The 25089-nt window shown below is 28.0% G+C and overlaps 1 protein-coding gene across 1 annotated transcript in view; it reads right to left on the bottom strand.

Moving 5' to 3' along the window:
* The window catches only part of LOC107457172 (heparan sulfate glucosamine 3-O-sulfotransferase 6-like), a 57998-nt gene extending 33126 nt beyond the window's left edge, over nucleotides 1–24872 (bottom strand). The window contains exon 1 of the mRNA XM_016075270.3: nucleotides 22590–24872. Coding sequence (XP_015930756.2) covers nucleotides 22590–23476 — 887 coding nt within the window. The 5' untranslated portion in view covers nucleotides 23477–24872. The remainder of the gene's footprint in view (nucleotides 1–22589) is intronic.
* Nucleotides 24873–25089: the final 217 nt, after the last annotated feature.

Genomic DNA, 25089 nt, shown 5'->3' with positions numbered 1-25089 from the left:
ATTTTATCAAGTACCGAGTCAAAAATTATAAAAGTTTGCTAAATACTTTCTTCATTCCTTTAAAGTTTTATGAGAAGTCAAATTTTCTTCTAAGTTGTCTCTGAGAAAATGATATTCAAAGCCAAATCTTCTCTAAAAATCTTTTTTCTTAATTACCGTTTCACTTAGAAACTTTTCGTTTTTCTTTTCTCTGAGAAAATACTTTGCATACTTATAAGAAAGATTAAACGAGAATGATGCATTTTCCACTTTGAAGTGACCATTAAGAAAGTTCAATACCATCCTCATTATTTCCAATGAACTTACTTTGAACATTTACAACTAATCCCACCTACTCTTCTCTCGTAATCTCAGAAGCACGGAAAGTACGGATAAAAAATCCCTATTCTTTGCCTGAATGGATAAGGGGAGGAAATGACAGCAATTTAAGAAAACTGATTTTTTTTTCGCCTATTTTGCGATATACTTCTAGAAATCGTCTGACCGCTTCGATTATCTTCTTTTACGCTTTCCCTTCTATTTCCCAAGACTAGTATATCTCTTCTTTTACTTTTTTTTATTATCCTCTCTTGGACATCTATGCGTCTCATAGAAAAACATAACGTCAGCAATATCTTTAGAGGTTCGAAGAGTGAAAGTAGAAGTACTTATTTTAGATAATCTCGAAGCCATAAATTGATGCTTGGAAATTAAGAGTAGCTTAGGGCAGCAGTCATTACGTAAATTTCTAAATAGTTAAAAAATGTGAGTAAGAATTCTTTAACATTTATTCATCAAATATGTTTCCATATTAAACTGGATATTATTTTAACAAATAGTTTAATAAATCTCATAAAATGTGTAGTTATTGTCGATTTAATTATTTTATTTAGCGTACATATCAAACTTAAGCATAAATTGTATTGTTTTACCTCAAATTAAACGCTCAGTAATAAATTACATAAATATGTCATTAATTCTAATGGATACCAAAAGGCACAAATAAGGTATCAGAAAACTACTATTGTTAAATTTGATGCAAGACGAAACGAAAGAGAAAAAAAGCAAAAGAGAAAGGGGTGAGATAGTACCAGATATAAATCATCTGTCCTTGCCCAAATCTATAGTCATTTCTGTTGTATTTAATAAAAACATGAAAATTTTTATTAAACGAGGTATATATCTTTTAAGAACACTATAACGAGTTAGAAACTTTCATGACAAATTTTAATAAAAACCATAAAAAGAAATCCTGGAAAGTTTTAAATGCTGAAAAAATGTTTTTAAAATCTCAAACTTCGAATAAATTATTGTTGTTATTATATCCCTATTCTGTAATCCTGCACTGAATTATCCTTTCATAATTTGTATGTTTTTATATATTTTGAATTTTTTTTAACAATTTAAATTTTATAGTTTACTCTAAGTTTATTTGAACTTACTTCGAATTACCAATGGATCCGCAATGAGAAGTTTCTCCTGTCATGGTATAGAATGCTCTTAAGGGGCAAAGTCATACGTTGCAATTCTTTACACTTTCGAAGCAGTAAGAAAAGAAGACAATTTCCAAAAGAAAAAAAATAATAGAAAATATTTCTTCATTCCTTTTAAGTAAAATTTATGAATATAGTTTTTCACCATTTCATTAAAGGACTTCTAATTAGTGTGGCAATATTGTTTAAAACAGAACAAGTGGTTTATAGAACAATTGTCCCAAGTCATTATTCCTAAGTAAAGTGAACCTTTTTTTTTCTAAGCGATTACGTATTCTTTAAAAGTTTAAAAAAAAACGAATGATTCGGTAATGATGACTTATTAAAAAATCATTCTCAACTACAAAAAATATGTATATAAAATACATAAAATTTAAAAAAGAAGATATTCATTTTTGAACAAGCAATAAAACACTAATCCATCATTTTTCCCGAACGCCTACACTGGTTTAAATTAAGTAATATTTCATTCCAGGCTGTGAATTGCAAGAGGCATGGAAGCCACTTACAGCGATTCGCTTCACCTTATTAGCACTGCGGGCAATTTCTAGAGAAAGACCTTAATTGGAAGTTAATGAGTACGTCCGCCAATCTTCTTATATTTTTCCTTTAAGTCACTGTAATTTGTGAAATTGGCGTTGGCGTCAGTGGGTCATTACCAAAAAGAAGCGCTTTCATTCTTTTATCTTTTCATTTGATTCTGAGAGACTGTGTCATTCTTTCAATAAAAGAAAAGTAAAAATTCTAACGGTTTGAAATCTTAAAAAAACCTAAGTTTCAGACGCAAAACATCCAGTCTCTTTGTAAACATAAGCTGAATTTATATTTACAAAGAGAATTAAAAAAAACTATTTTAACAATAAAAAATCTACAATTTTTTTTTTCTTTTGCCAAATAAATGTGTAAATATTTTTTAGGTAGAACTACTTTAAGTGCATAAAAATAAGATGATAATTATCTGTTTTAACTAAACATAAGCAGTAGTTATCTGTTTTAACTAAACAATAAATATTATGAGTTTTCGTTTTTTTCATTAAAAAAATAAAATCATGAAATTATTCTAGCAATAAATTCACTAAATTATTACAATACTGAGTGAAACTTAAAGCTAAGCTAGTTCAGTTGTTTAAACTAATCTAAGTTAAAAGTAATTATTTACAAATTTAAACATAGAAAATGACAGCAAAAGTACAATTTCTATAAATGGTAGCATAATCATTCGGTGAAAAATTATTAATTTTTTCCTTTCGTTACACTGGAATGGATTTTTTGAAATAAAATATAACATTTTAGAACAATTCTTAACTGTAGCATATCTTATAAATAAAGGTTGGCCAGTTGTGTAAAAATATGAAATCTAATTTAGCATGTATTTCATCGAAGCAATCTGAAAGAGAAATTTTCTTAAATAAAAACAGTCGCTTATGACAACAGTGCTTGTGAGCTATTCTCAAAAAAAAAGGGGGGGGGTATAACGCCAGGTTTAGTTTTAAATCTCTGAAAACAATTCAGTTTAAATTTATAATTCTGTCGAGTAAGAGAAATTAACATAAATTATTGTAAAAGTTTTCTAGAAATACCTTAAAAATATTTTATTTTAAATTAAAGGTATCAATTTGAGAGATTTATGATGATAACTGAATCAATTTAATACCCCAAATGTATTTAAAATAGTGCCACTATGCTTAAAAATGAAAGCAAGCATCTGTCAATACGGTAATATGATATCCTTAACAAATCACAGCAATAAATGAGTTATATTTTAGTATGTAAAATACTTTTAGAAAAAGCAATTCAGTGTTTTGATGCATGCCCAAAATGTACGGAACCACTAAAATATTTCAACATAAAATAAGTACTTATTTATCCTTCCTTAAAATATTTTTCCAAGTATTAAGTATTTTATTTAATTTTTGTGAAACATTTCTGCAACCAGATGCTATTTTCTTACAGGCAATATATAGGATTGAGTCAATTATGTAATGTAACCAACAACGATAACAATAATATAAAAAATGTATAAAAATTATTTTTTTAATATTATTATACATGGGAGTATAATATATGTAATACTTCATATAATATATTATAAATGTATTAAATTTAATTAAATTTCTATAAATTTCACTATAGAAATAATGTTCTTAATTTAAAGGAAAAAAATTATTATAGTGTTCTTTGAATAGAAAATTATATTACACAAGTAACGAATATTTAGAGCATACAACAGAAATATCAATAGAATTTAAAATTAGCTGCTGTTCACGTCATTGTTCCCACCTTTTAAGAACTGCGCTCTTCATGTTGCATGTTAATTACTTTAGTTTAGTTCTAAATGCCAGTTCAGCGATAAAATAGATAGCAGGGCTTAAAAACTGTCATCTTAAGTTCCGTCTCACTTAGCTCACAAAAAATTTTTGCTTTTTTTTTTATTCAATAAAACACCCGATTGAATTGCACACAAAATGTAGAATCAAAATTTGGACAGTAGTATAATTTTTTATATTATACAAATACCTTATTAAACAAATACCTTACTGTGGAATGGGTCGCGTTAAAATTAAAGCATTTTAACTACTTTTAAGCAATGTTTCATAGTAGAATTAATTATTAAAATAAGTTAGCATTTAGAATAAATTAAAGAAACTTATATATTTAATCTTAACAAAACACAAATTTCAAATTAACCCTTTAGAGTGTTTCTGTCTTCCGATAACAAACACTAAAATGTCCATATAATCTAAGTTTCTTTTTAGTTTAATTTTTGCCTTCTATAGTTTCTAGCACCATTTTTTAAAATATATTTTGTTTAAGGGACATAGTGTTGTGATTTTAGCACTTTTTACTCACTTCGGTAGTTGTGCTATTATATACGGAAAAAAAAAGTGAGAACAAAACTATATATAGTCCAATTTACCGAGTTCCTGGCTCTATGGGAACACCAAAAAACCAGGTAACTTTCATCAAAGCGCCATGATAATGACTTTTTGATAAAATAAACAACAAAATGTGGTTTTTTACACCATGTTGTTTGGTATTAAATGTGATTAAATTAGATAATTTTAATAGCGATGGTAAACAGTGCTAGTATACTCTGAGATGACGATGGTGAGAAAAATGTTCATTTTGTTGGTCTCTATTTTATTCAGAAAACACTCTGTTAATTTTATTTCTCGTCGCTTATTTTTTTTTCTTTGCAAGCTGTAAGTTAACAACTACCAACATTTAAAATTATATTAAAATAAACCTTTGCAAATATACAAACGCTTGGACAAGGCTAAACCTAAATCAGTCACTTAACTGTTACTTAATAGCTATTGTATCAGGGAATATAAAATTACTCCATCAGAACTGTCCCAATATCTTGAAATGGAAGCGTAGTGGTGGCAGGTTCGAATTTCACTATACAATGTGGGCGCATCTTTTTTATGTTCATCTCTGCTTTTTGATATCTGTTCTTCACCTTGACAACAGCTTATAAGAAATCATTCCTTGTTATGAGCACACAAGCTTGTATGCGTAACAATGAAACAAACTTTTGGAATGGTAATGATTTTATTTTAATTATTTTTGCACTAGTCTCGTCTTTCCGCCAAGTGCTACTTAAAATACAGGTAGCAGGTTTGAATCAAAGCGTAACCATGGATGTGTAACAGAAAATAAATTCGGTTTAGATACATATATAAGAGCAAGTTATGCTTATTGCAATTGACTGCCCAAAAATATTGAACCTATGGGGGAAAGATCATTAGACAATGCCAACCTTCATCTATTAAAAGATACCTCAAGATTGACTCAAGTTAGCATGTCTTATATACTAGTGAATTGATGTTTAATAATTGTAGTGGTAGTTACGCCGCAAACCCACTATGTTTACACGTCTGAGCGATTGGCAAAAGGACAACACCGTGCAGCAATAACATATGGATATTTTACTCGAGCCTTGCCGAGCAGTATCGCTATTCCGCTCAGAAGCGTTAATATATTGGGTTCGAATCCCGCTTTAGTATTCGATGCATATTCTTGCTGTCTTTCGAAAAAATGTGCTATCTGCTTTTTCAAACTGAAAAGAGTTTTTTAAACTGTTCTTTGTATTTACAAAAAATCTACATGTGTACGTAAATACATAAATAAGTTCCACTACCTCATGAAAGATGTATAAAACAGATGTATAAAGATGTATAAAGAACGATGTATAAAGAACGATGTATAAAGAAAGATGTATAAAGAATTTAATTAAACATTTGAAGCCATCATTGTTGTCCCTTTAACTATTGTTATAATTTAGAAATTATATTGGAATAAAAAATAGTTAACAGCGCCATCTAAATTCTATCAACCATTTAAATAAATCGTCGAAGTGTAAACAAATTATTACCCTGCTTTTTGGTAGGTGGAAAAGTCATCAAAAGAATAAAATTACCAAATAAATCGTAAAATTATTGATAGTTCTGAAGATCATTTTTGTAATTTAACAAATGACTTTAGATCATGTCATAAAAATAATTTATTTGGTTACATTTACTTTTTGAGATTCGCATTTGTTATTAAATATATTGTATCAAAAACACAGAAGAATAGAACATTTTGGAAAATAGAATTTCTGGTAAACAGTAGCAACAGCGAACAGTAAATTTGCCATACGAATAGCTTAAATATCGTATATTTTGGTTTAGTTTTTAGAATTTTTGTTTCTTTCAATAGAAATGTCTTTACCATCGAAGTATGGTGATTTTGCCAGAATTTTTTTCGTCTAGTGATATTTATTTTTTTCCATTTAATTAAATCACTTTACATTAAATCACTAAAACATTATTATTATTTTATAAAGTGGCTCTTAGCTAAGACATTGGTATTTATTATGGAAAATTAATGATTACCTTTTAATTTTAATTTACAATAATGTTTGTCTAAAGGTCAATTTTAAGAATAGTAAAAAAGATCTTCGGGGTTTTAAATATAAGTCCCGTGATACTAAGATACCTAGCAGCCTTTTCTTCTGATTTTTTTTCGATTTTAAACTCAGATTATTACACTACTTGTCTTCGCTGCTTTGATAACGCCTACCGCATCAAAGCAACTTATGTCCGGTATGAAAATGTGACATCAAGCTGTACATTCCATACACCAATTAAGAGTATTTTAACTGTCCACTTCCAGTCGGTAAACTTAATCTTTTTTAGATATATTTAATGGGTCAGTCTGCGTAGGGACCGAGGGTGTGCGGTATGGGTCCTCGTTAAACTGTGCTACCGTAAAGTGCTCGACTTCGCGCGCAGGTCGTCGGGCTATCGAAGCGGGGGTGCCATCCCCTCCGCAGAGGATCAAAATTATGATGGCATGTCTTCGGATCATCCTCCGGGATGTTTCCCAGACCGTCGCCAATAGCCCATTGTGCAGCTCTAGTGCGACGTAAATTAACAACAACAACAAGATATATTTAAAAAAAACGGTAAATGTTTACGCGTCTAGTTTGATAGAAAATCTATTTCGAGTTTCGGGATATGCGTATATCTCTACCATTTGATGCCCTGGTCAGTAAGACAACAATAATTTATGCTTCTATATTTATTAACAAATTAAACAATAAAAAAAAATAATAATTAGACTGAAAACAAAACAACAAAATATGAGAAATAGGATCTTTCAAGAAATGCTCCTTCGGGCATGAGTATATCGAGAACTACTGAAAATAAAATATAATTTGATTGGCGACGAATTGACACCGCCAAAAAGAATTACTTTGTAACAAAATTCCTTTTAAACAAATTCTAAGGATAACATGCTTAAACAACTCACAAATTAGCAAAAACAAAAAAACAAAACAATATTATTTTAGTATGTAANCATCAAATTTATGAAATATTTATTGTTAAAAAATGCACATAAAGTTTACGAAATAATTATTTTTGCCAAACGATCGCCAAATAGCAAGATTGTTCAGGATTGCTCACAACCTTCTCCCAAAAAAAGTGAAATAGTATCGTCGCATACGACGTGATGAAGGCGGAGCCAAGTGCCAACTCCTGGTGAACGAGCTATATTTTAACTCTCCACTTCCAGTCGGTAAACTTAGTCTTTTTTAGATATATTTAAAAAAAACGATAAATGTTTACGCGTCTAGTTAAATTCCTTTTAAACAAATTCTAAGGACAACATGGTTAAACAACTCACAAATAAGCAAAAAATTATTTTGGGTGGGGGGTAAATGACAGTTTACATTTTCCGACGTCTCGCTGAATAAAATTGGAGATAAAAAAATTCAATTTTCAGATGAGAAATTCCTCATCCTTGAAATTTTTACCCTCTTTCAAAACAAGTTTATTTTCTAGCCAAAAACTATATATTTTTTTCTTCTTTTCGTTCTCCGGACGGTTAACGAGTATGTTTAAAAGAGAACCGAAATCGAAATGAAATAAGCGAAAGTGGACATTAGAAAGAAGCACATCTTGACGTGGGAGGAATGATAGAAGTGAAATAAAGCAAAGGGGGGTGAGGGCACTGAGCTAAATGACACCTGAGGGATGCATTAACTCCCCCGCGAATACTTCTGAATATAAATCGACTGCCTTCCCGTGGATCCTCTTTAAGAGTTTTTACCATTTCTTCTCTATTTTAAGGGGGTCAGTACCTCATTTATCTTCACCTTCTACTGATACTTATTTAAATGATTATTTTTGTGTCGTATATACTTTTAACAGCTTCTCAAAGAAAAATTTCAAAGTTTTTACTTTATTTTTATACAGTTACTTATTTTGTTAAGGAATTGTTTTTAACACGAAAGTTCAATGAAAAATTACTATTTTGAATAGAGGTTTGATAACTGAAATAAGTGATAGTTGAAGCAACTTTAATATTATGAATACTGAAAGAAAACACAAATAATTAAATTCGAAAAGGATAAAACTTCTTTGAAAAAAACGCGCTTGTATTGAATATTATGAAAATATTTCTGATTTATTTTGACTAACATAAATTTGTTATCGTAAAGGAAATATTCGGTATTTATTGCGTAATGTTTAGATTTCAGCTACTACTTTTACTATTTATAGAAGTGAAAAAAAAAAAGAAATACTCTCTCTAGATGTATTTTAAAAAGTCGTATTTCTAAAATTCGATTTCTCGGGTACAATTTGATCAATTTCGTTCAAGTTCTGTATTTTTAGAAATAAAATTTCATTCTTTAACATAGTGTAACATTTTTGTATATCTTACAATTAAAACCTTTATTCGCTTATTATTAATTAAAATATTTAAAAATAAGCAATTATTAAGAAAAATACTTTTTGAAAATTTTTTATTATTGTGTGCAAAAATATTTCAATTGGCCTCAAAATTTCACAAGATACAGCGAAATAGGTTTAAAGTGAAATTTTCATTAAGAAGTCTAGACTTTGGACCGCTCTCCTGATCAAACTATTGGGACATTTTCCTATTTCCTAGGACATCCAAAAATATTTTGAGGGTAAAATATCCTAAACAATCGAAAAAGGCTTGTTTAGAAAAAAGTATTCTGAGAAAGCATGTTTTATGTCTGTTTTCATAACTTATAATATCATCTGCTCAACTTTCATATCAGCATATTTGTGGTCACATCTGTGAATCATTAAGATTGAGTTCATTATGGTGTGAAAATTAAATGAATAGATCAAGGGTTATCCAAGATGTTTCGTTTTTTTTATTAAATTTATTTTTTGCTCACTGTACATTTTGATTTAGCTTTATCTTACATTTTAGTTTTGATTTGTTGTTTTCTCATTCATGAATATTTTTCAGATAAGCCGTTAGAATGAACATGCATCTGTAATTGCAATGCTATGCATCATTTAATATTTGATCTGTGCTCCATTGATTCAAGCTTCATCAAAGCTAAACACTTTCGAATGATTTTCAAGCTAACAAACAGGTACAAGCACTCAAACTACCAATTGTTTCCTATTCTATTCGAATTTCAGTAGTGAAAATCACAAAGTAGATGCCTGCGACTTAATCTTGCAGAAATAAATAAATTAAAATGAAACTAAAATCTTGAGACATGCTTATTTTGAGTACCATCTTTGCAATACAATTTACTCAAGTTCAGATGTGAAGGCTTATTTACAATAATTTTTAAGCAATAAGTAATTATTTGGTAATTACGTTTTTTAAGCACACGCTTTGTGTAAAATGTGACCATAATTACATGATTTACTCATATTCACGAAACTCGTATTTAGTACTTAACCTTTTGCCTACTGCGTCTGATAACACTTGCTATTTTGGAGCATCAGTTAGTTGTACCAACCAATGAGTGCTTGTACCGTTACCCCTCTAGTTGTGATCTCTAAATTTAACTTTCGTAACGGTTACCCAGGTTATTTAGTAGACAAATATCTAATGAGTTACAGGAAACTCTCAACATTTAAAACTCATTTTTATTGCAACTCTAAATCTTCAAAAAACATAATTCCACACATCTCCAAATGCTAACATGAGAATAAACACTTCCCCTTTATACATTAATTAAAACAACATTAAAACACTCAAGCATAACCTTCAATTCATACAGTTCAAAAAAGACATTTAAGAAATAAAAACTGCATTTAACCTTACTAAAAGCACCTAAGACTTGGTTTATGATGTCTATAAATCACACTTAAATACTCATTGTTCTCCCATACAAAAAAAACATAAACAGTTCAGAATTTACGGTAAATGATTCCTCTAAAATGTTAACAAAATAAAATTTAAAGTTTTTTAAGTACCCAAAAGAATTTACTGTTTGCCCTCTGGAAACGCCCACCGAAATGGTAGATGAGCTCGTGGGCAAACTCCTCGGCTAGGATCTCAAAATTAGCATCAGTTAGTTGTACCAACCAATGAGAGCTACATCAAATGCTAAAAACATCTGAATCAACGTAATTTGTATTTCTATACAGCTGCTATGAATATTTAATGTAATATAAATATGCTGACAAAATATGAATGTTTGAAAACGCTTAAATTCTTTAAAACAGATCGGAAAACACTTCCATAAATAATCTTTATTTTGAATGCAACCGTTCGATTGAAGCGAATATTCTCAATTACTACTCAATACGAGTAGGAAGATGGCATCCCATCTCAGAGGGAGAATTCAATAAAACATCCCTTATTTATATCCACGTATGAAGCTATACGTAAAAGACGAATGAATTATTCAAAGAAGCGAGTATAACTTGTGTAGACTCCCTAGCCAGCTATTCCCAACATTATACTAATTGAGCATTGATCTGATAAAAGGTACCATCTCTTTAGATTAGGATTATTGCTTAAAATAGATGAAATGGCAAATGACTTGTAGACATAGTCTAGAATTCTGGAATAGTTGGTGATTGTTTGAAAAGTTATTTGCACGTCATATTCATAAACCAACGAATATTTAATGTGAAAAAATAAAGTTATGCCTCACGATTTGAATTAATCACTATAGAAACAACTATTTCACGGAGCATTTTAAAAAAAATACATGATATCCTCAAGATAAATTGTCATAACTTGGTTTAATTGATTTCTACAATAAAGGAAAACAATTTAATATTATAGGGTTACGTTACCGCCCTGTACTGAACTATTTTGAAATGAAGACTTACACAGTACTTTCCACTGTGAAAGCAATATTTTTGTTTCCTCAAAGCAAACATTTTTCCACTACAAGAAGATAATGTCTGCTTTGATATCCTAAGAATATACACTACAGTAATTTTTAAGTAATCCAAAGTTAAATGCAGGAGCTGAAATAGTTTGTATATATACATTTATTAGTGCTTCGTTTTGCACCGCTTCATTCTGAGAATACAAAAACTAACCCAGGTTTTTTTTTTTTTTTTTTAATGTGATACAAACGAATTGCGCAGACCAGTTGCAGTTTGAAAAGTTATAAATATAAAATTATTTTCAAAAATAAATAAATAGCTTAAATAAAAAATTTTAAAAAGTATTGAAGCATCACATTAATGAAGCATCACAAAAATTAAACAACTATTAATATTTCAGAACACCTATTTGATCAATGTAATTTATACGAACAAAATCGAAAGTAGTAGTTAAAATTTTTTAAAGAAATAGTTTAAGAGCTTTTGGTTATTTCAGTTAAATAAAAACAACAATTAAAATTAATTGAATAGTTTAAAACAGCCGTTATAAAAGTTAATGAAATTAATTAACGCAAATCATTGTTTTCAAATCGTCAGAAACTGAGAAACTAAATTAAAAAAAACCTAATAATCTCAAAAAATCATAAGTGAAAGAGCAGAAAATTATTTTTTTGTTTGATTTAAGGAAAAAATATCAAATGATATAGTTTTTTAAGTCGACGAATATCTGAGACAATTAATCATCACATTTTCAGTAATTTTTTTACGGCGGACCATTAAATTGTAATTAGATGGAAATCATTTATATCACAATTAAAAATATATTAAACAATTTATTTAAGTATCATGAGCCATTTATAATTTATCTAATTAAAAATTATCGCATCGTTTAAAACTTTATTTTGATGAACACAGATTTAAAGGGCGCGATTAAACGAATCATTTTTTTCAAATAAAAATTTATTTATTCAGACTGAGTGCATTGAATGAAGCTGCAAAAGAGGAATATTGAGAATGAATTTCTTTATTTTTTTCTATTCAACTAGGAAGACCCGATGATTTAAAATTATCGAAGAGCATTTTGTTTTCTGTTAATATATTTTGACAGTTATAAAAATTATTTCATTTTCAATTTTTATAATATACATTTTTTAAATTATAAATCTAAATAATATAGTTATGAGAGAACTTTTATCAAAAAAAATATATGAAAAATTGTCTCGTTCTCCAGATGATTTAAAAAATCAATGAATAAAAGAAAAAGAAGATGGAAGTCTTCTGCATTCGTCTGGGACTCCAGATATATTTTCTAACCTAGCAACAAAACTCGTTGAGAGATCGTTGCAAACTTGAAAAAACTATAAATCGATTTTTTTTCAGAAAAATAACCACATCTTTCAACAATAACATGATCTGGTCAGAAGATAAAATTAACAGATCCCAGTGCAAGCAAACCTAACCGAACATGTATTTCGTATTCATCTTTTCTTTAATTGATTTTTGGAAACTGTCAGTCTTATTTTAAGACACACGGTTAAAAACGAATTGAAAGATAGATTGCTATAAAAAAAACAAGATCTCACACATTTTCTTACAAAAATCTTTAAAAAATATCAATAGTGAACTTCTATACAATTTGCACAGTTTCAATGCTTAAATATAGTCAGCTCTTCATAATGAAATAAATACTGCGTTTTAAAAACAAGTACTTCTGGAATAAAATTATTCCTAACTCCTTTATGAACTAAACTTTAATAAACTAAAATTTAATAATGAACTTGATGTGGTACATTTGTGACACCTAGTCAATGTCGAAATAATTTGTTTTCAGTAGGATTTTTAGATGTTATTTGCAGATTTTGACCTTAAATTCTATACGTACAAATGGCGTACAGTAATAACTGCCCTTGAGGTACATTTGAATAATCTTTGACAAAAAAAGGATATAAAAAATCTATAGAGAAGAATTTTGTGAGTAACTTGGAGATGTTACGGGTATCGACTGCATTTACTGCATGCAGACATTTTCTGCGGAAGGATGCACATATTTACATTCGTCCATGTGAAAATATTCTTTTCTACATTTTAGGGGTCGCAAATAAGTGAAGACGAAAGGAAAAGAACGGTTTCTGTCCATTTTTCACAAAAGTGATGATTAGATAGCAATAAATAGTATTTTGATAATTACTAAGTTTTAACAAATCAATAACGTAAAAAAATCGATTCTCCCCGAGAGTTATTACGGAATGAAGATGAGGTAGAAAATCTCTTCATTTCCACGCACAAAATCATTTTTTCTCCACATAAGCTTGAATGGATATAAACCGTTCTTCTCTTGTGATCTTCAAACATTTAGACAAAGAAGGAATAAAAAGGGGTTTGAAATGGGTCAAAACCCGAGTGACGAAGGATGGAAGGAAAAACATCAAAACAAGTTTGCTTTCGCTACCTTTTAACTTTTTTTCATTTGCATAACAAACAAGTTAAGATTTTTTTTAATGTCTCCTTTTAATTTTGTGTAAAACTTAGTTGTTTGATTTTATTGCATTGAATACGCAATAAGATTTAGGTCAATTAGCCCAAAAATTAAAATACCGTCATTAGTTGCACAGTTTGGCATTTTAGTCGGCATCCGTAAAAAATATATATTAACTGTTTTTTTACGTTAAAGGACGAAAACTGATTTAACGAAATTCATAAACAGTTGCAAAGTTTCTAAGTTAGCTGTTTATCTTCGAAACGTTTTTAAAATGAAACTTTACATTATTTCTTTTTTTAAAAAAAATTACAAATCATAGTTCGTTATAATTGTTTTTCAATAACTAACTATCGTCCTTCATAAAGTTTGAAATGTTATTCCCTTTCTGCATAGCATGTGATGGGGAATATCTTTCACTTTTCCCCCATCCATTGATGCATTATGAATGTTAGGGAGTGACGACTACATGACCGTCAGTTACCGATGACAGTGATATGGCGGCAAGTAATTATGTTATTAACAAGTACGTTGCACGACGGCACACTAAATTGAATCTAAAGTTAGAAAAGATAGAAACAGAGTTTTCATCACCATATTTTGCAGTAATTGATAAAGTTTGATGATTTAAAAGCGCTCCAAACTATAATATATATGGGTGATTCTCACGAAACATGACAATTCGGACCAAAAAATTTCTTCAAATTTAAAGTCTTCAAAATAATCTAAAATTTTTTTTGTATACTTCTTTAGCTACACTTATTAATATCTTATAGACAGCAGTGTAGTTTATTGACATTTGCTCGAGAAAAAAAATAAAATAGAAATTCACCAAATCTTGAATGCCAGGAAAATGACATATTACCTTAGAAGTTTAAAAAACAGTCATTTTAAGTTAATAGTAAGTAACTCAACTTAAGCCTTTATGTTAGATGGACCATAAATTGCTTAAATTAATTCTTTTTATCCACTGTAGAAAGAAACAAAAAAATTTTTGTTGCTGATATGTACAGAATAAAATTGTGTATAATAATCAATCATTAAATAAATAAATAACTTTGATTACATCCAAGCATATTACAATCATACATAAACTTGGTATTAGGTTAATATTTGCTTTCCCTCTTTACAGTATTAGCAGTTAAAAAGAATTTCTGGTAACACTTCAATGTCCTGGCATTCATAAGCCAGGAAAATGAAAGCCAGGATAATGACAAATTCGCCATTTTATAGCATATAACTTTACTTTAATTTAATATTTTGGCCGAAGACGTTTATATTCTGCAGAAAACAACAGTATTTCTTAAAATAACTCAGATAAATCTATGTAGTTTTTGTTATTAATGATTTCAAGAAGCCAGGAAAATGACAGCATAAAAACCTACTCACCTTGAAAAATTTTTTGAAATAGATTTTGAGCCAGAAAATTGGTTCTTTATTCATGCAACAAGACATGTTCAGATAGGAGGGTATCTAATCAATCTATTAACATAAGATATTGATTCCTGGCGCTATCTATTTTGGTTATAAATCACTAAATAAAAGTAGCCAGGAAAATGACACATTTTCATGGGACAAACAAATTATTGACAGAAAAAATTATTTTAAACGAAGTTTTAGTAAACAATACCCTCTGCGTATATTCTAGAAATGCTTACATAGGATAAGCAAAAAAAAATTAGATTTTGAAAAATGTATTGGAAGTTTTGAAGCTAGTTATTATTGGAAATATTGTTTGGGACATGCCAGGAAAATGACATTTTGATATTCAATTAAATTTTTTAAGTATACAAAACAGTCAATGCTAGTGCAAAGTCATTTTAAAATGCAAACAGCTATGCTATTCATTAATTTTTTTTTAAAAAAAGTTCTTTTAGTATTATAGTATTAGATCTTGGAGCAAGGGACAGTGAATTGTGATATATATATATATATATGATTCAAAGGAAAAATATAAGTGATTGACATGTCTATAAAAAGAAGAAAAGTCATGAGTTCGAAAATAATTTTTAAATGACTCAAAAAGATTTTTATTAAAAAAAAATCCTCTTACTAACATCTGTTTTCTCTCATTTGGTGTAGTTTTACACTTTTAAAATATGATTTTTTTTTCTTGCGTAAAAAACCACTGTTTCATAAACTTTCATCCTAAAACAATGTCAATATCAATTGTCATTTAAGAAAAAAATTTTCGAACGTAAAAGTATTTCCAGCTAAATTTCTTATATAAAAAGATTTTTTTTACTTTTTATGAAATAATATTTGTTGTTGAGTTAAACTTTTTTTTTTATACTTGACGATTATTTCATCATAGGTTTAATAAAACAGAGCAACAAAAATTTCTCTATGAGAACTTTTTTTTTAATTTACGGCATGCCAAACTATCAAGCTCTGTAAAGGATTTAAAAAATTTAATTGAAATCAAAATTAATATTGTCTCAAAATATTTTGCATAAATATAAGAAAAGAATGGAGATAAAAATATATTTGACAGATTTAAAAGAAAAATTAAATATTCTTTTAACAAATTCCATTCTCTAAATATTTTAAATTATGAAGTCTGTCGAAGATTATGATGTCAAAACGTAAAATTATTCAGATTAAAGTTTCGGGTTTTCAGCAGTCAAACATGAGTCAAATATTATCTTATTTCAACCTTTTATCAGATTTGGGGGGAAAGTTTTTTTTTAATTAGATTGAAGAAAATGTTTTATCTTCTTACTGAAAAAGGCTGAAGTTTAAAAAGAAGCTTGTTCAAGTTTCAGGTTTTTTCCTTTCTAATAAATTTATTTTTATAGGATTTTTTTGTACGAATGTATGTTTATTTTTTGTTTAGTATTATTATATATTAATATTTTATTATTATTTACTTATACTTTTTATTGATTTCTGAATATGCTTTGGGCGAGTAAACATTTCATTATTAATATAAAGTCAGTCCTAGATAATTGTGCCATTTACCTTAACACTGAATCAACCAGCCAAACGTTAAGTTCATAAAGCATAGGTCAAAGAAAATATATTAAATTGAACGTAGGGTTTAGTGGCACAAGGTCCAAGAAAATGTATTGAAACCTCATTCAAATCAAACATGTTGATCTTTAAAATTCAAAGATGTTTTTTGTCACAAATTTCCATTCAGTTATAAGTATAATTGAAATATAATGAATAAAATTTCATTGTTTAATCAGCTTTATATTGAACTGTATAGCTACAGTTTTTAGACGTTAGTTAATAAACTTTTAAAAAGATAAATAATTGTATGAAAACGTGGAAATAAATACTTCATGTTTTTAAATTTGATTCGAATTTTGTAATTTTGAAAAATTTAAAAGCCGAAAAAATGTTCAAAAGCTGATTGAAAAAAAAATCAATTGTCAAAAATCAACCAAAATCAAAAATCAACCACAGGAACTAAGCGTTATAAATAGAGATAACAGATTATTTTCAGCTTTCTTCCTTTAACGCATTTATTTCTATGCAGCATATTTCTGTACATGTGTTACAGACGATGCATGAAATCAAGCATTCTATTGGAGCCTTGTTTCAGTACAGAATGCTTAAAATAAACCAGCTAAGTATGGAATTTTCATATTTTAACCGTTGTTTAGACATTCTATAGAATGACTTATAAAAAAAAAACCTACTATCATTCTATATAATGTGTAGGTAATATATATAATAATTTTCTCATTCCTTACTTCGACTAAATGCAATTTTTAAGTTTAAAGAGTCAGTAGTTTATCTCCACAATGACATTGAGAAGTATATAAAAGCTCTCATATTTATTATCAATGTAAAGAAAAAACTAAAAAAAAAATTAATCATTAAAAACTGCCAAAATATTTTACCATATTTTTGTTGTTTCGATTATACATTTTCCCCAGTTTGTATTTTACCGTCACTAACCGTATTTCTAGCTCTATGGGAACTCCAAAACGCTTGGTAATTTTTATCGAATTTGATATTTTTATCATGATATCTTAGAGAATGTCATAAAAACTTTTTATTCGGTTAAATTTTTCCTCTTCAATTTTTATTTTTTACTAAATATATGGTAATAAGAATTATGATTTTGAAAAGCAGAATTTCAAGTAAACCGTGAAAGAAAAATTACCATATAAATTATTCAAATTCTGCATATTTTGGTTTTATTACCAGAATTAGGGTTTATTTTTACCAGAAATGTTATTACAGTACGGGAACTTAACCAGAATATTATTCTCTGAGAAGTAACATAGATATTATTTAGATGAAAATTATTTCTTTTTCAATATTTCATAATATTTTTTTATTATTTTAAGTATAAAAATATTTAATAATATTGTGTAAATATTTTCTTAAAATATATTTCTTTATGTAAAATTCAATAGTGAATAAAAATTTTCTTTAAGTCACGTCATTTAATTTTAAGCAATGACCTACTTTAAGTTTAAATTTATTAAAAAAATGAGAAAAAAATATACTACATATTATAAATGTGCGTCTTTTTTATTTATTAATTTAAAATTGAAAAGTACTTTTATTCTGAAACTATTATAACTGTCTTATAATCAAATAGATACATTTCAGTTTACATTAAATGAAATTTCCCGTAGAGATTATCATTCGTTTCCATTTCAGCAAAAAAATAAAAACTAATCCTTAAAAAAATGATGAAATAAAAGATAAAAAAATTGAGGAAAAACATAAATTTAAAATAATTTGGCAATTTATGTTTTTAAGTTTGTAAAAACTTTAAAATGTACAACCTTTTAGGGAAAAGGTTACACTTTTATTTAATTAGTAACGTTTACATCATGAAAACTTGTTTTTATATATTTTATAATATATATAATGCATTCAATATGCGTAACTGCGTTTTGTTTTGTATATAAATGTTTCCATCGTCTAGTTTTGTTTAAATGTTTCCATGACTATTTTACTTTTTATTACCCCTTTATACTGTTATCAAACAATAATGTTTGTAATTTTTTTATTATCTTTCATTATTATATAAAATAGTTTCAAATAGAAGGAAATAAAATGAATAGGCATTTTAAGATTATTATGATGATTATTCATGATGATTATGTGATTGTTAAATGTTGAAAATCATTCGAAATACAACTAAAACTTGTAACACTTCAGTCATTGATGCACTGACAATTGAGTTGAAAATTGAAAGAAGTGCTTACATTAACTTCCCAAATGACTTAATAGACTCTATTGAGACATATAAATACATGGTATTATTCTGTTTAAGCTATGCTGTGAACTCAGTTTAGGAAAGAGAAATAAGGAGGAGTAACTTTCGGGGTCGTAGGGCCCGTATTTGCCTGAAATCGGCAACAGCCTTATAAACAAAATCCAGACAAAAGAACTGTTTCTGTGAAATTTCAGACAATAGAAAAACAAAAAGCTGTTACATTATGTCATTTATAGAGCACGCTTACAAGTTTCGGTGTCTAAAGAGCTTTTAACACCAATTATATTTTTGCAATTAGTTGCAGTCTTGATAACACAATTACGTAGATGAACTATTTAAAAAATATTTTCATTTGAATGCTGTTGCATTTATATTCAATAACGAATACAATATCCAATTATTGTACTCGTATTTAACTATTATAGTGCCATTTCATTCTTTTTTATGCATTTTAATAGAAACGTTTAACAGCAATATTATGTACAGAGTCTTGATGCAATTTTTTTTCAAACACTGAATTATATGTTTATTCCTCTTATTCCATTTAAAAAAAGTATCAAAATTAAATAAAATTAAATTTTTTTTAATAATTAATTAAAAAATTTCTTTTAGTCTATACAATAACTAATAAATTTCATGACGAAATATAGCTTGTTATATAGGTAATTACTTGTTATAAAGCTAATAAATATTCTAAAACTATGCATGTTATTTTAATTTCGTAATTGTTAAGAAAATTAGATTTAATAAAATAATTTTGTTTAGCTGGTTTAGATTTAAAAGTTTGAGAATCAACTGCACAAATAATAGACCCATCTCGTAATACGTTACTCACTATGTAGCTTAAAATTGCAGTAATATGAACTATGCCAGACATTTTCTTCATAAAGCCGCTTATGAAGATTTACTCTTACAAAGATTGAACTTCATAAAGTCGCTTCATAATTAATGAACACGCTCTACAGTAAAATATAATATTTTATAGACTTAATGTGTTATTAAATAAAATTGTATCGAAGAAGTAAAAGATAAAAGCAAAAAAAATATTTTATTAAAAAAATTAGTTTATAGATGGGGTGAATTACGTTTTTATCGAACTCGTTTTTTAAACCAAATTATTCGTATGAAGCATTTTAGTCGATATCTGGAAAGTGATTTTCCCTCCTCTGCACAGTAGGCCAGCATCCAAGGTTTCGTGGCCAAAATTAGTATTTCGGTAAAATTTGCTTCAATATTTGGGGACTTTTATTTAGGAGTTTTTATATGCAGGTAAATTGAATTCATAGTTTAAATTTTGAAGTACACTAAAAATACCCACAAAAAAAATGGCGGCTGAAATATGGCGACCAAAAATAAAAATAATAGTACGTTTAAATAATTAAATATAGCAATGAAAATATACTAATTTTTGTAATTTGGGAGCTTACAAAATTACGCAAATTTGTTACAAAATAACGCGAAAACAAGAAGAAAAAAACAAACAAACTTTATTTTTCGGTATATTTAGTCCACCTTTGCAATACAGGCAAAATGGGGTAGGTTTTTTCGAAAGAAGAAACATCAAAGAAAACAACAGAAAAAAGTTTAGCTAATTACCTCGTGGAACGTTTTGGAACTAAGTATCTAAAGTCATTCAAACATTGTAAAATGTCAAATGTTAAGATATAAACTATAAGTTTGTCAAGAGTATTAACAAATTGAAAAATTGTACTATAATTTCAGACTAATTACTCTGATAAAAATGTAACACTAAGGTGAAATTCCTATATATATTTCTGAAATAAAAATTTAAAAGTTACATTTAAAAAAAAATTATTTTATCATATTTTTCATAACCTTGTATTCTCGTCGGTCCAAAAAGTAAATGATAATGTTTGGAATGATTATGAATACTTAATTTGGGCTATATTGAAACTGCCTACACATATCTTAGTTGAAAATTTAATTTTTGACTTTTGGCCAAAGATCATGGTCTTCTGGCCCACAGTGCTCTGTATTTGGGAGCTAATTTATTAATTATTTTTCTTCGTACTTTTTTAGCCCTTTTTTTATTATTTCATATTACTTTTCACTTGCTTATTTATTTCATTATTTTATAAAACCACTTTTTTTAATAGGCGAGTTTTTCCAAATGTGGATAACACATTTCTAAACAGTTCAATAATTTTCAATAAAAATGTTGTTGTATCAGTATAAAGTCTTATTAAGCATTTCACTGTTACGAAGTTTTTCTTGCACATTAATTAGTTCTTTATTGAAATAAAAACGATACACGTATATAATGTATTTATCTGAAAACAGTACGTACCTGAAACATTCAAGGACTAATATGATACAAATTTCTAAATAAAAATAATTAATTATCAAATATTTTATTGCATGCGTCGCAAAAGATAACAGAGTAATATAACACACGACTTAAAATATTATTTTTTAAAACCGGTTTAAAAACGTATCAATGAAGCAAACAGCTAAAAAATTCTGCATTAGCAATCATCAAAATGTTAAAAAAAATGTATTTGACCAGTTAAAAAAAATAAGTGCATTAAAACAATCACGTCTGCTAATTGAGTTGAAAGTAAAATGTATACTTTAAGTCAAATAAGTGAACATTTTAAATGATTACAAGCTATTAATTGCTTATAATCGATTACAATTCTAATAACTTGTATAAGTAATCATGTTTATTGATCATAATTTCAACCATAACTGTGAGGAATAATACTTAACAATTGTAATCTTAGTTATAATTAGCACTAAATACTAAGTAATAATTATTTAATATTACAAGTAATTATGATTACCTCGATAATAATTGCAATAACAGTTTCACATGCAAATAATCATGAGAGCATTTAATCTTGAATACAGAGTAATTAATTATTGTAATATATTATTTTACCCAACCGAGCTCAATATGTTGAGTACGAGATTTTTTTTTTCAAAAAATTGTAGTGCGAAAGACAAGCTAGACTCATTTTAAAATTTGTTTTAATTTAAATATATTAAATTACCAAGAAATATTACATTTAGACATGTGGATGTAATATAAAACTACTTCAACTTTTGGAGATCCTCCGTAATACCTGAATGTAATTTTAAACTGACATTTTGGTTCATGTTTCTTTAAAATAATATTTATTAGGCTGTTTCTCTTTTAAAAATCTTTATGTTTTGATCCTCTTAACAAATTTTCACTAAGTAAAACCTGCAGCGAGTAAATCACTAGATAATAATTAGATTTTTCGAGCACGATCCTTTTTGTAAAATTGTTTTCTTCAACATGAAATAAGTAATTTTGACATCAAAATTTTTAAAAGGCCAACATTTAATTAATAAAGCAAACAAAAAAATTTTTTAGTAAACCTATAGTCACTTTTTCTTTCAAAAGTCCATCCCATGTGCATCAGAATACGTGCCTTCGACTTCTCGTATTATTATTTCATCATTATAAATACAGTAATAGACTTTGTAAGGAATGAATTTTATTTTTGTAATAAATTTCATTTTGTGTTGCATTATTGTTGTTAAAAAATATACAATTCATAAACTTACTTACAAAAGTTAGGAAAATTTTTCTTCATTTCAGTTACAAACCCTATATTACCATATTTTGAGAAAGGATTCAAAAGAAATGTTTTGAATCAATAGTTTTTTTAATAGTTTGATATGTTCAATTTAAGGAAAAAAAAGTTCATATGTATTTAAAGGGGGCTAACATTGAAAATTCTACTATTGGCCATTAGCCGATAATAAAATTTCTAAATTTTGTCTTAGAATCATAAGAATATATGCATGCCTTTTTTTTTTTTTGCTTTGAACTAAATAAACGAACTCACCTGTACCACTCTAGGCCCCTTTGGTAATGCCTATCAAAGAAGTGAGTTTCTGGTCCGGACGCCCTGATATCAGGATGAACTCTCAAAAATTCTAAAAGTGCTCTGGTGCCACATTTTTTCACACCAATAATCAAGGCTTGAGGCAATCTTTTAACGGGTGGACTAATGACACTCCTTTTTCTCATAGGTACTATTACGTAACTATTGCTTACAGTGGTGATAGTGGATGCCACAGGTAAGGAATTAAAATTAGTTGATGATTCACTATCATTTGGCTGGTTTTCATAATTATTTGATTCAACTCTTTCTTTAATACCTCTTGGTAACCATGCTTTCACAACATATTGGTCAAGTTCTACAGTAGGTGGAATAGACTGGGGAGAAGTCGTTGGCGATGTTATTTCACTGCCGTATGAATCTGATTTCACAAAAGTCGTTGAGACTTTATGCTTTTTTGTTCTACTTGGCGATGCTAGCTTTATGTTGGATTCTGAACTAATTGTTTTTGCAGTCACTAAGCTTGGTTTTCGAGTGGGACTAATAATCCAATCATCGGCAGATTGTGCTTCTAATGTACTTTTATGCTTGAGTTTAGGGGGATAGTTTGTTTCTTTGCTTGAAAATTTAAAGTGCATTTCACTTTTTGCGTTGATATAATTCAAGTTTATGTTGCTATCTAATTTCTTGTCTGATTCTATAGACATCTGTTTCAAAATGCCTGTTTCTGGAAGTGCAGGATAATTGTTGAAAATATATTCTCCGTACATATTTGGTCTACAGCATAAAATCGTGTACCAAGAAAAACATGCGAATAAACTACAAAGTCCGATTGCAAGAAACAAAACATGACGTAGACTACGACGACGCTTAAATCTACGCTCTAACATTCTTCCAATATTGTATTTAATAACAAAATTTGTTCTTTTCTTTTAATGTATCATACTTATTATATACATTTACTTTGCGAAAATAACTATTGTATGCATTTGAAAAAAAACTCAATTTATAATTTGATTCATGGTTTACTTATTTATGGTTTGATAATTTACAATACTAACAATTTCTTAACTAGTGGTAAAAAATCATTTATACAGTTAATTAAAAATCTAGATTTTTTTATGCTATGTATCCCAAAATCTGAAAATCAGAAGTTTACTACTGAAAGGAAATAGGTTCTTAAATTCAGCATGTTAATTTGAAAAATGCACTTTTTAGTCATTTAGAAACATGAGAAAAATAATGATTTCGTGTCCAGCCAGACTAGATTTGTGCCAATTTTTACGCCAAAACGACCTGCCCATTATTAGCATGAAATATGTAAGAGATCTTCCTCGTTTGAAAAAAATCATAATAAATTGCTTTATTGTTTTGCTCGTGAAAACTTCACTAAATTTTCTTTTCCTTTCTTATTCGCAAAATCTCTATCATTATAATGAATAGTTATTTTCTTTTGTTCCTCAGAATGAATGACTTCGTAGAAAGAGATTGAAAATCTCTACAAAAAGAAATCCTTTTTTACTGAATTACAAAGTGACATTTTTTTTTTCGTTCTTTGACGACAAAAAGTTACTTAAATTTTAAAGTATGATACTGAAATATTTAATAAACACTTTTAGAAAAATATTTAAAATATTTTTTTATAAGTTTTTGTATGATATGTTAGATTCTAGGTTAAATAACTTTAAAAAATCCCTTTAAAGGTTAACTAGAAAAAATTTAAACATTTGATTAAGTATAATATTTGGTTATATTTTTTTTTTAATTTTCATTTCCTTTCAGCCAAATCACATTTCAACATTTTTTTAATATTTCAAATTAATTATAAATTTTTATTTTTCTTAGTTATTATGAAGAAATGGTATATATTTTAGTAAAAGCTTCGAATTTCATCATAAATCTTTTTGATACAAATTTAAGGACAAAAATCCCGGATAAAAGTTTAAAAACAAATTTTTATAAGATTCAAAACTGAAAAAAATAAACAATAAAAACTTTTCTTGCTATCGAACATTCGCATAACCTAATATAAATAAACTCGTTAATTTCGGATTAAATTCAAGTTAATACTACAAAAATGTCTTTCCTTAAATTTTGTAGATTTAGTCACGTGGCATAACAAACGCTTCACAAATTACCCGTCACTCACCACACCACCTCCGTCACCAAGTGTGCCAAAAATTGACTCGCTCATTAAAAGGAAGAGTCATGACTGCTACCGATTGTTGGCAGGAGTGTGACTGCCTGTGACCTGAGGATGCATCCCGAGTTAAAAGCTCGACAACCATCCCGAGTGTGCCTAGTGAGGGAATTTGCGCAGCGCCCCCCGGTGGTCAAAACAAGAATGGTGTGTAATAGTCATCGATCTTTTAAAAAGAAAGTGTGATTGTATCAGGATAGATGGATTGAAATCCTCACACGAAGTGATATTATTAAAAACTCGCGTCCGTTTAAAAGAAGAAAAGTTTTTTGCTTACAGCCGATTTAATTTTTTTAACATCAC

This window comes from Parasteatoda tepidariorum, chromosome 7 (genome assembly GCF_043381705.1).
Source record: "Parasteatoda tepidariorum isolate YZ-2023 chromosome 7, CAS_Ptep_4.0, whole genome shotgun sequence".
In the NCBI taxonomy this organism is placed as follows: Eukaryota; Metazoa; Arthropoda; class Arachnida; order Araneae; family Theridiidae; genus Parasteatoda; species Parasteatoda tepidariorum.
The sequence above is the reverse complement of the archived record's forward strand: the minus strand, read 5'-3'. Positions and strand labels throughout refer to the sequence as shown.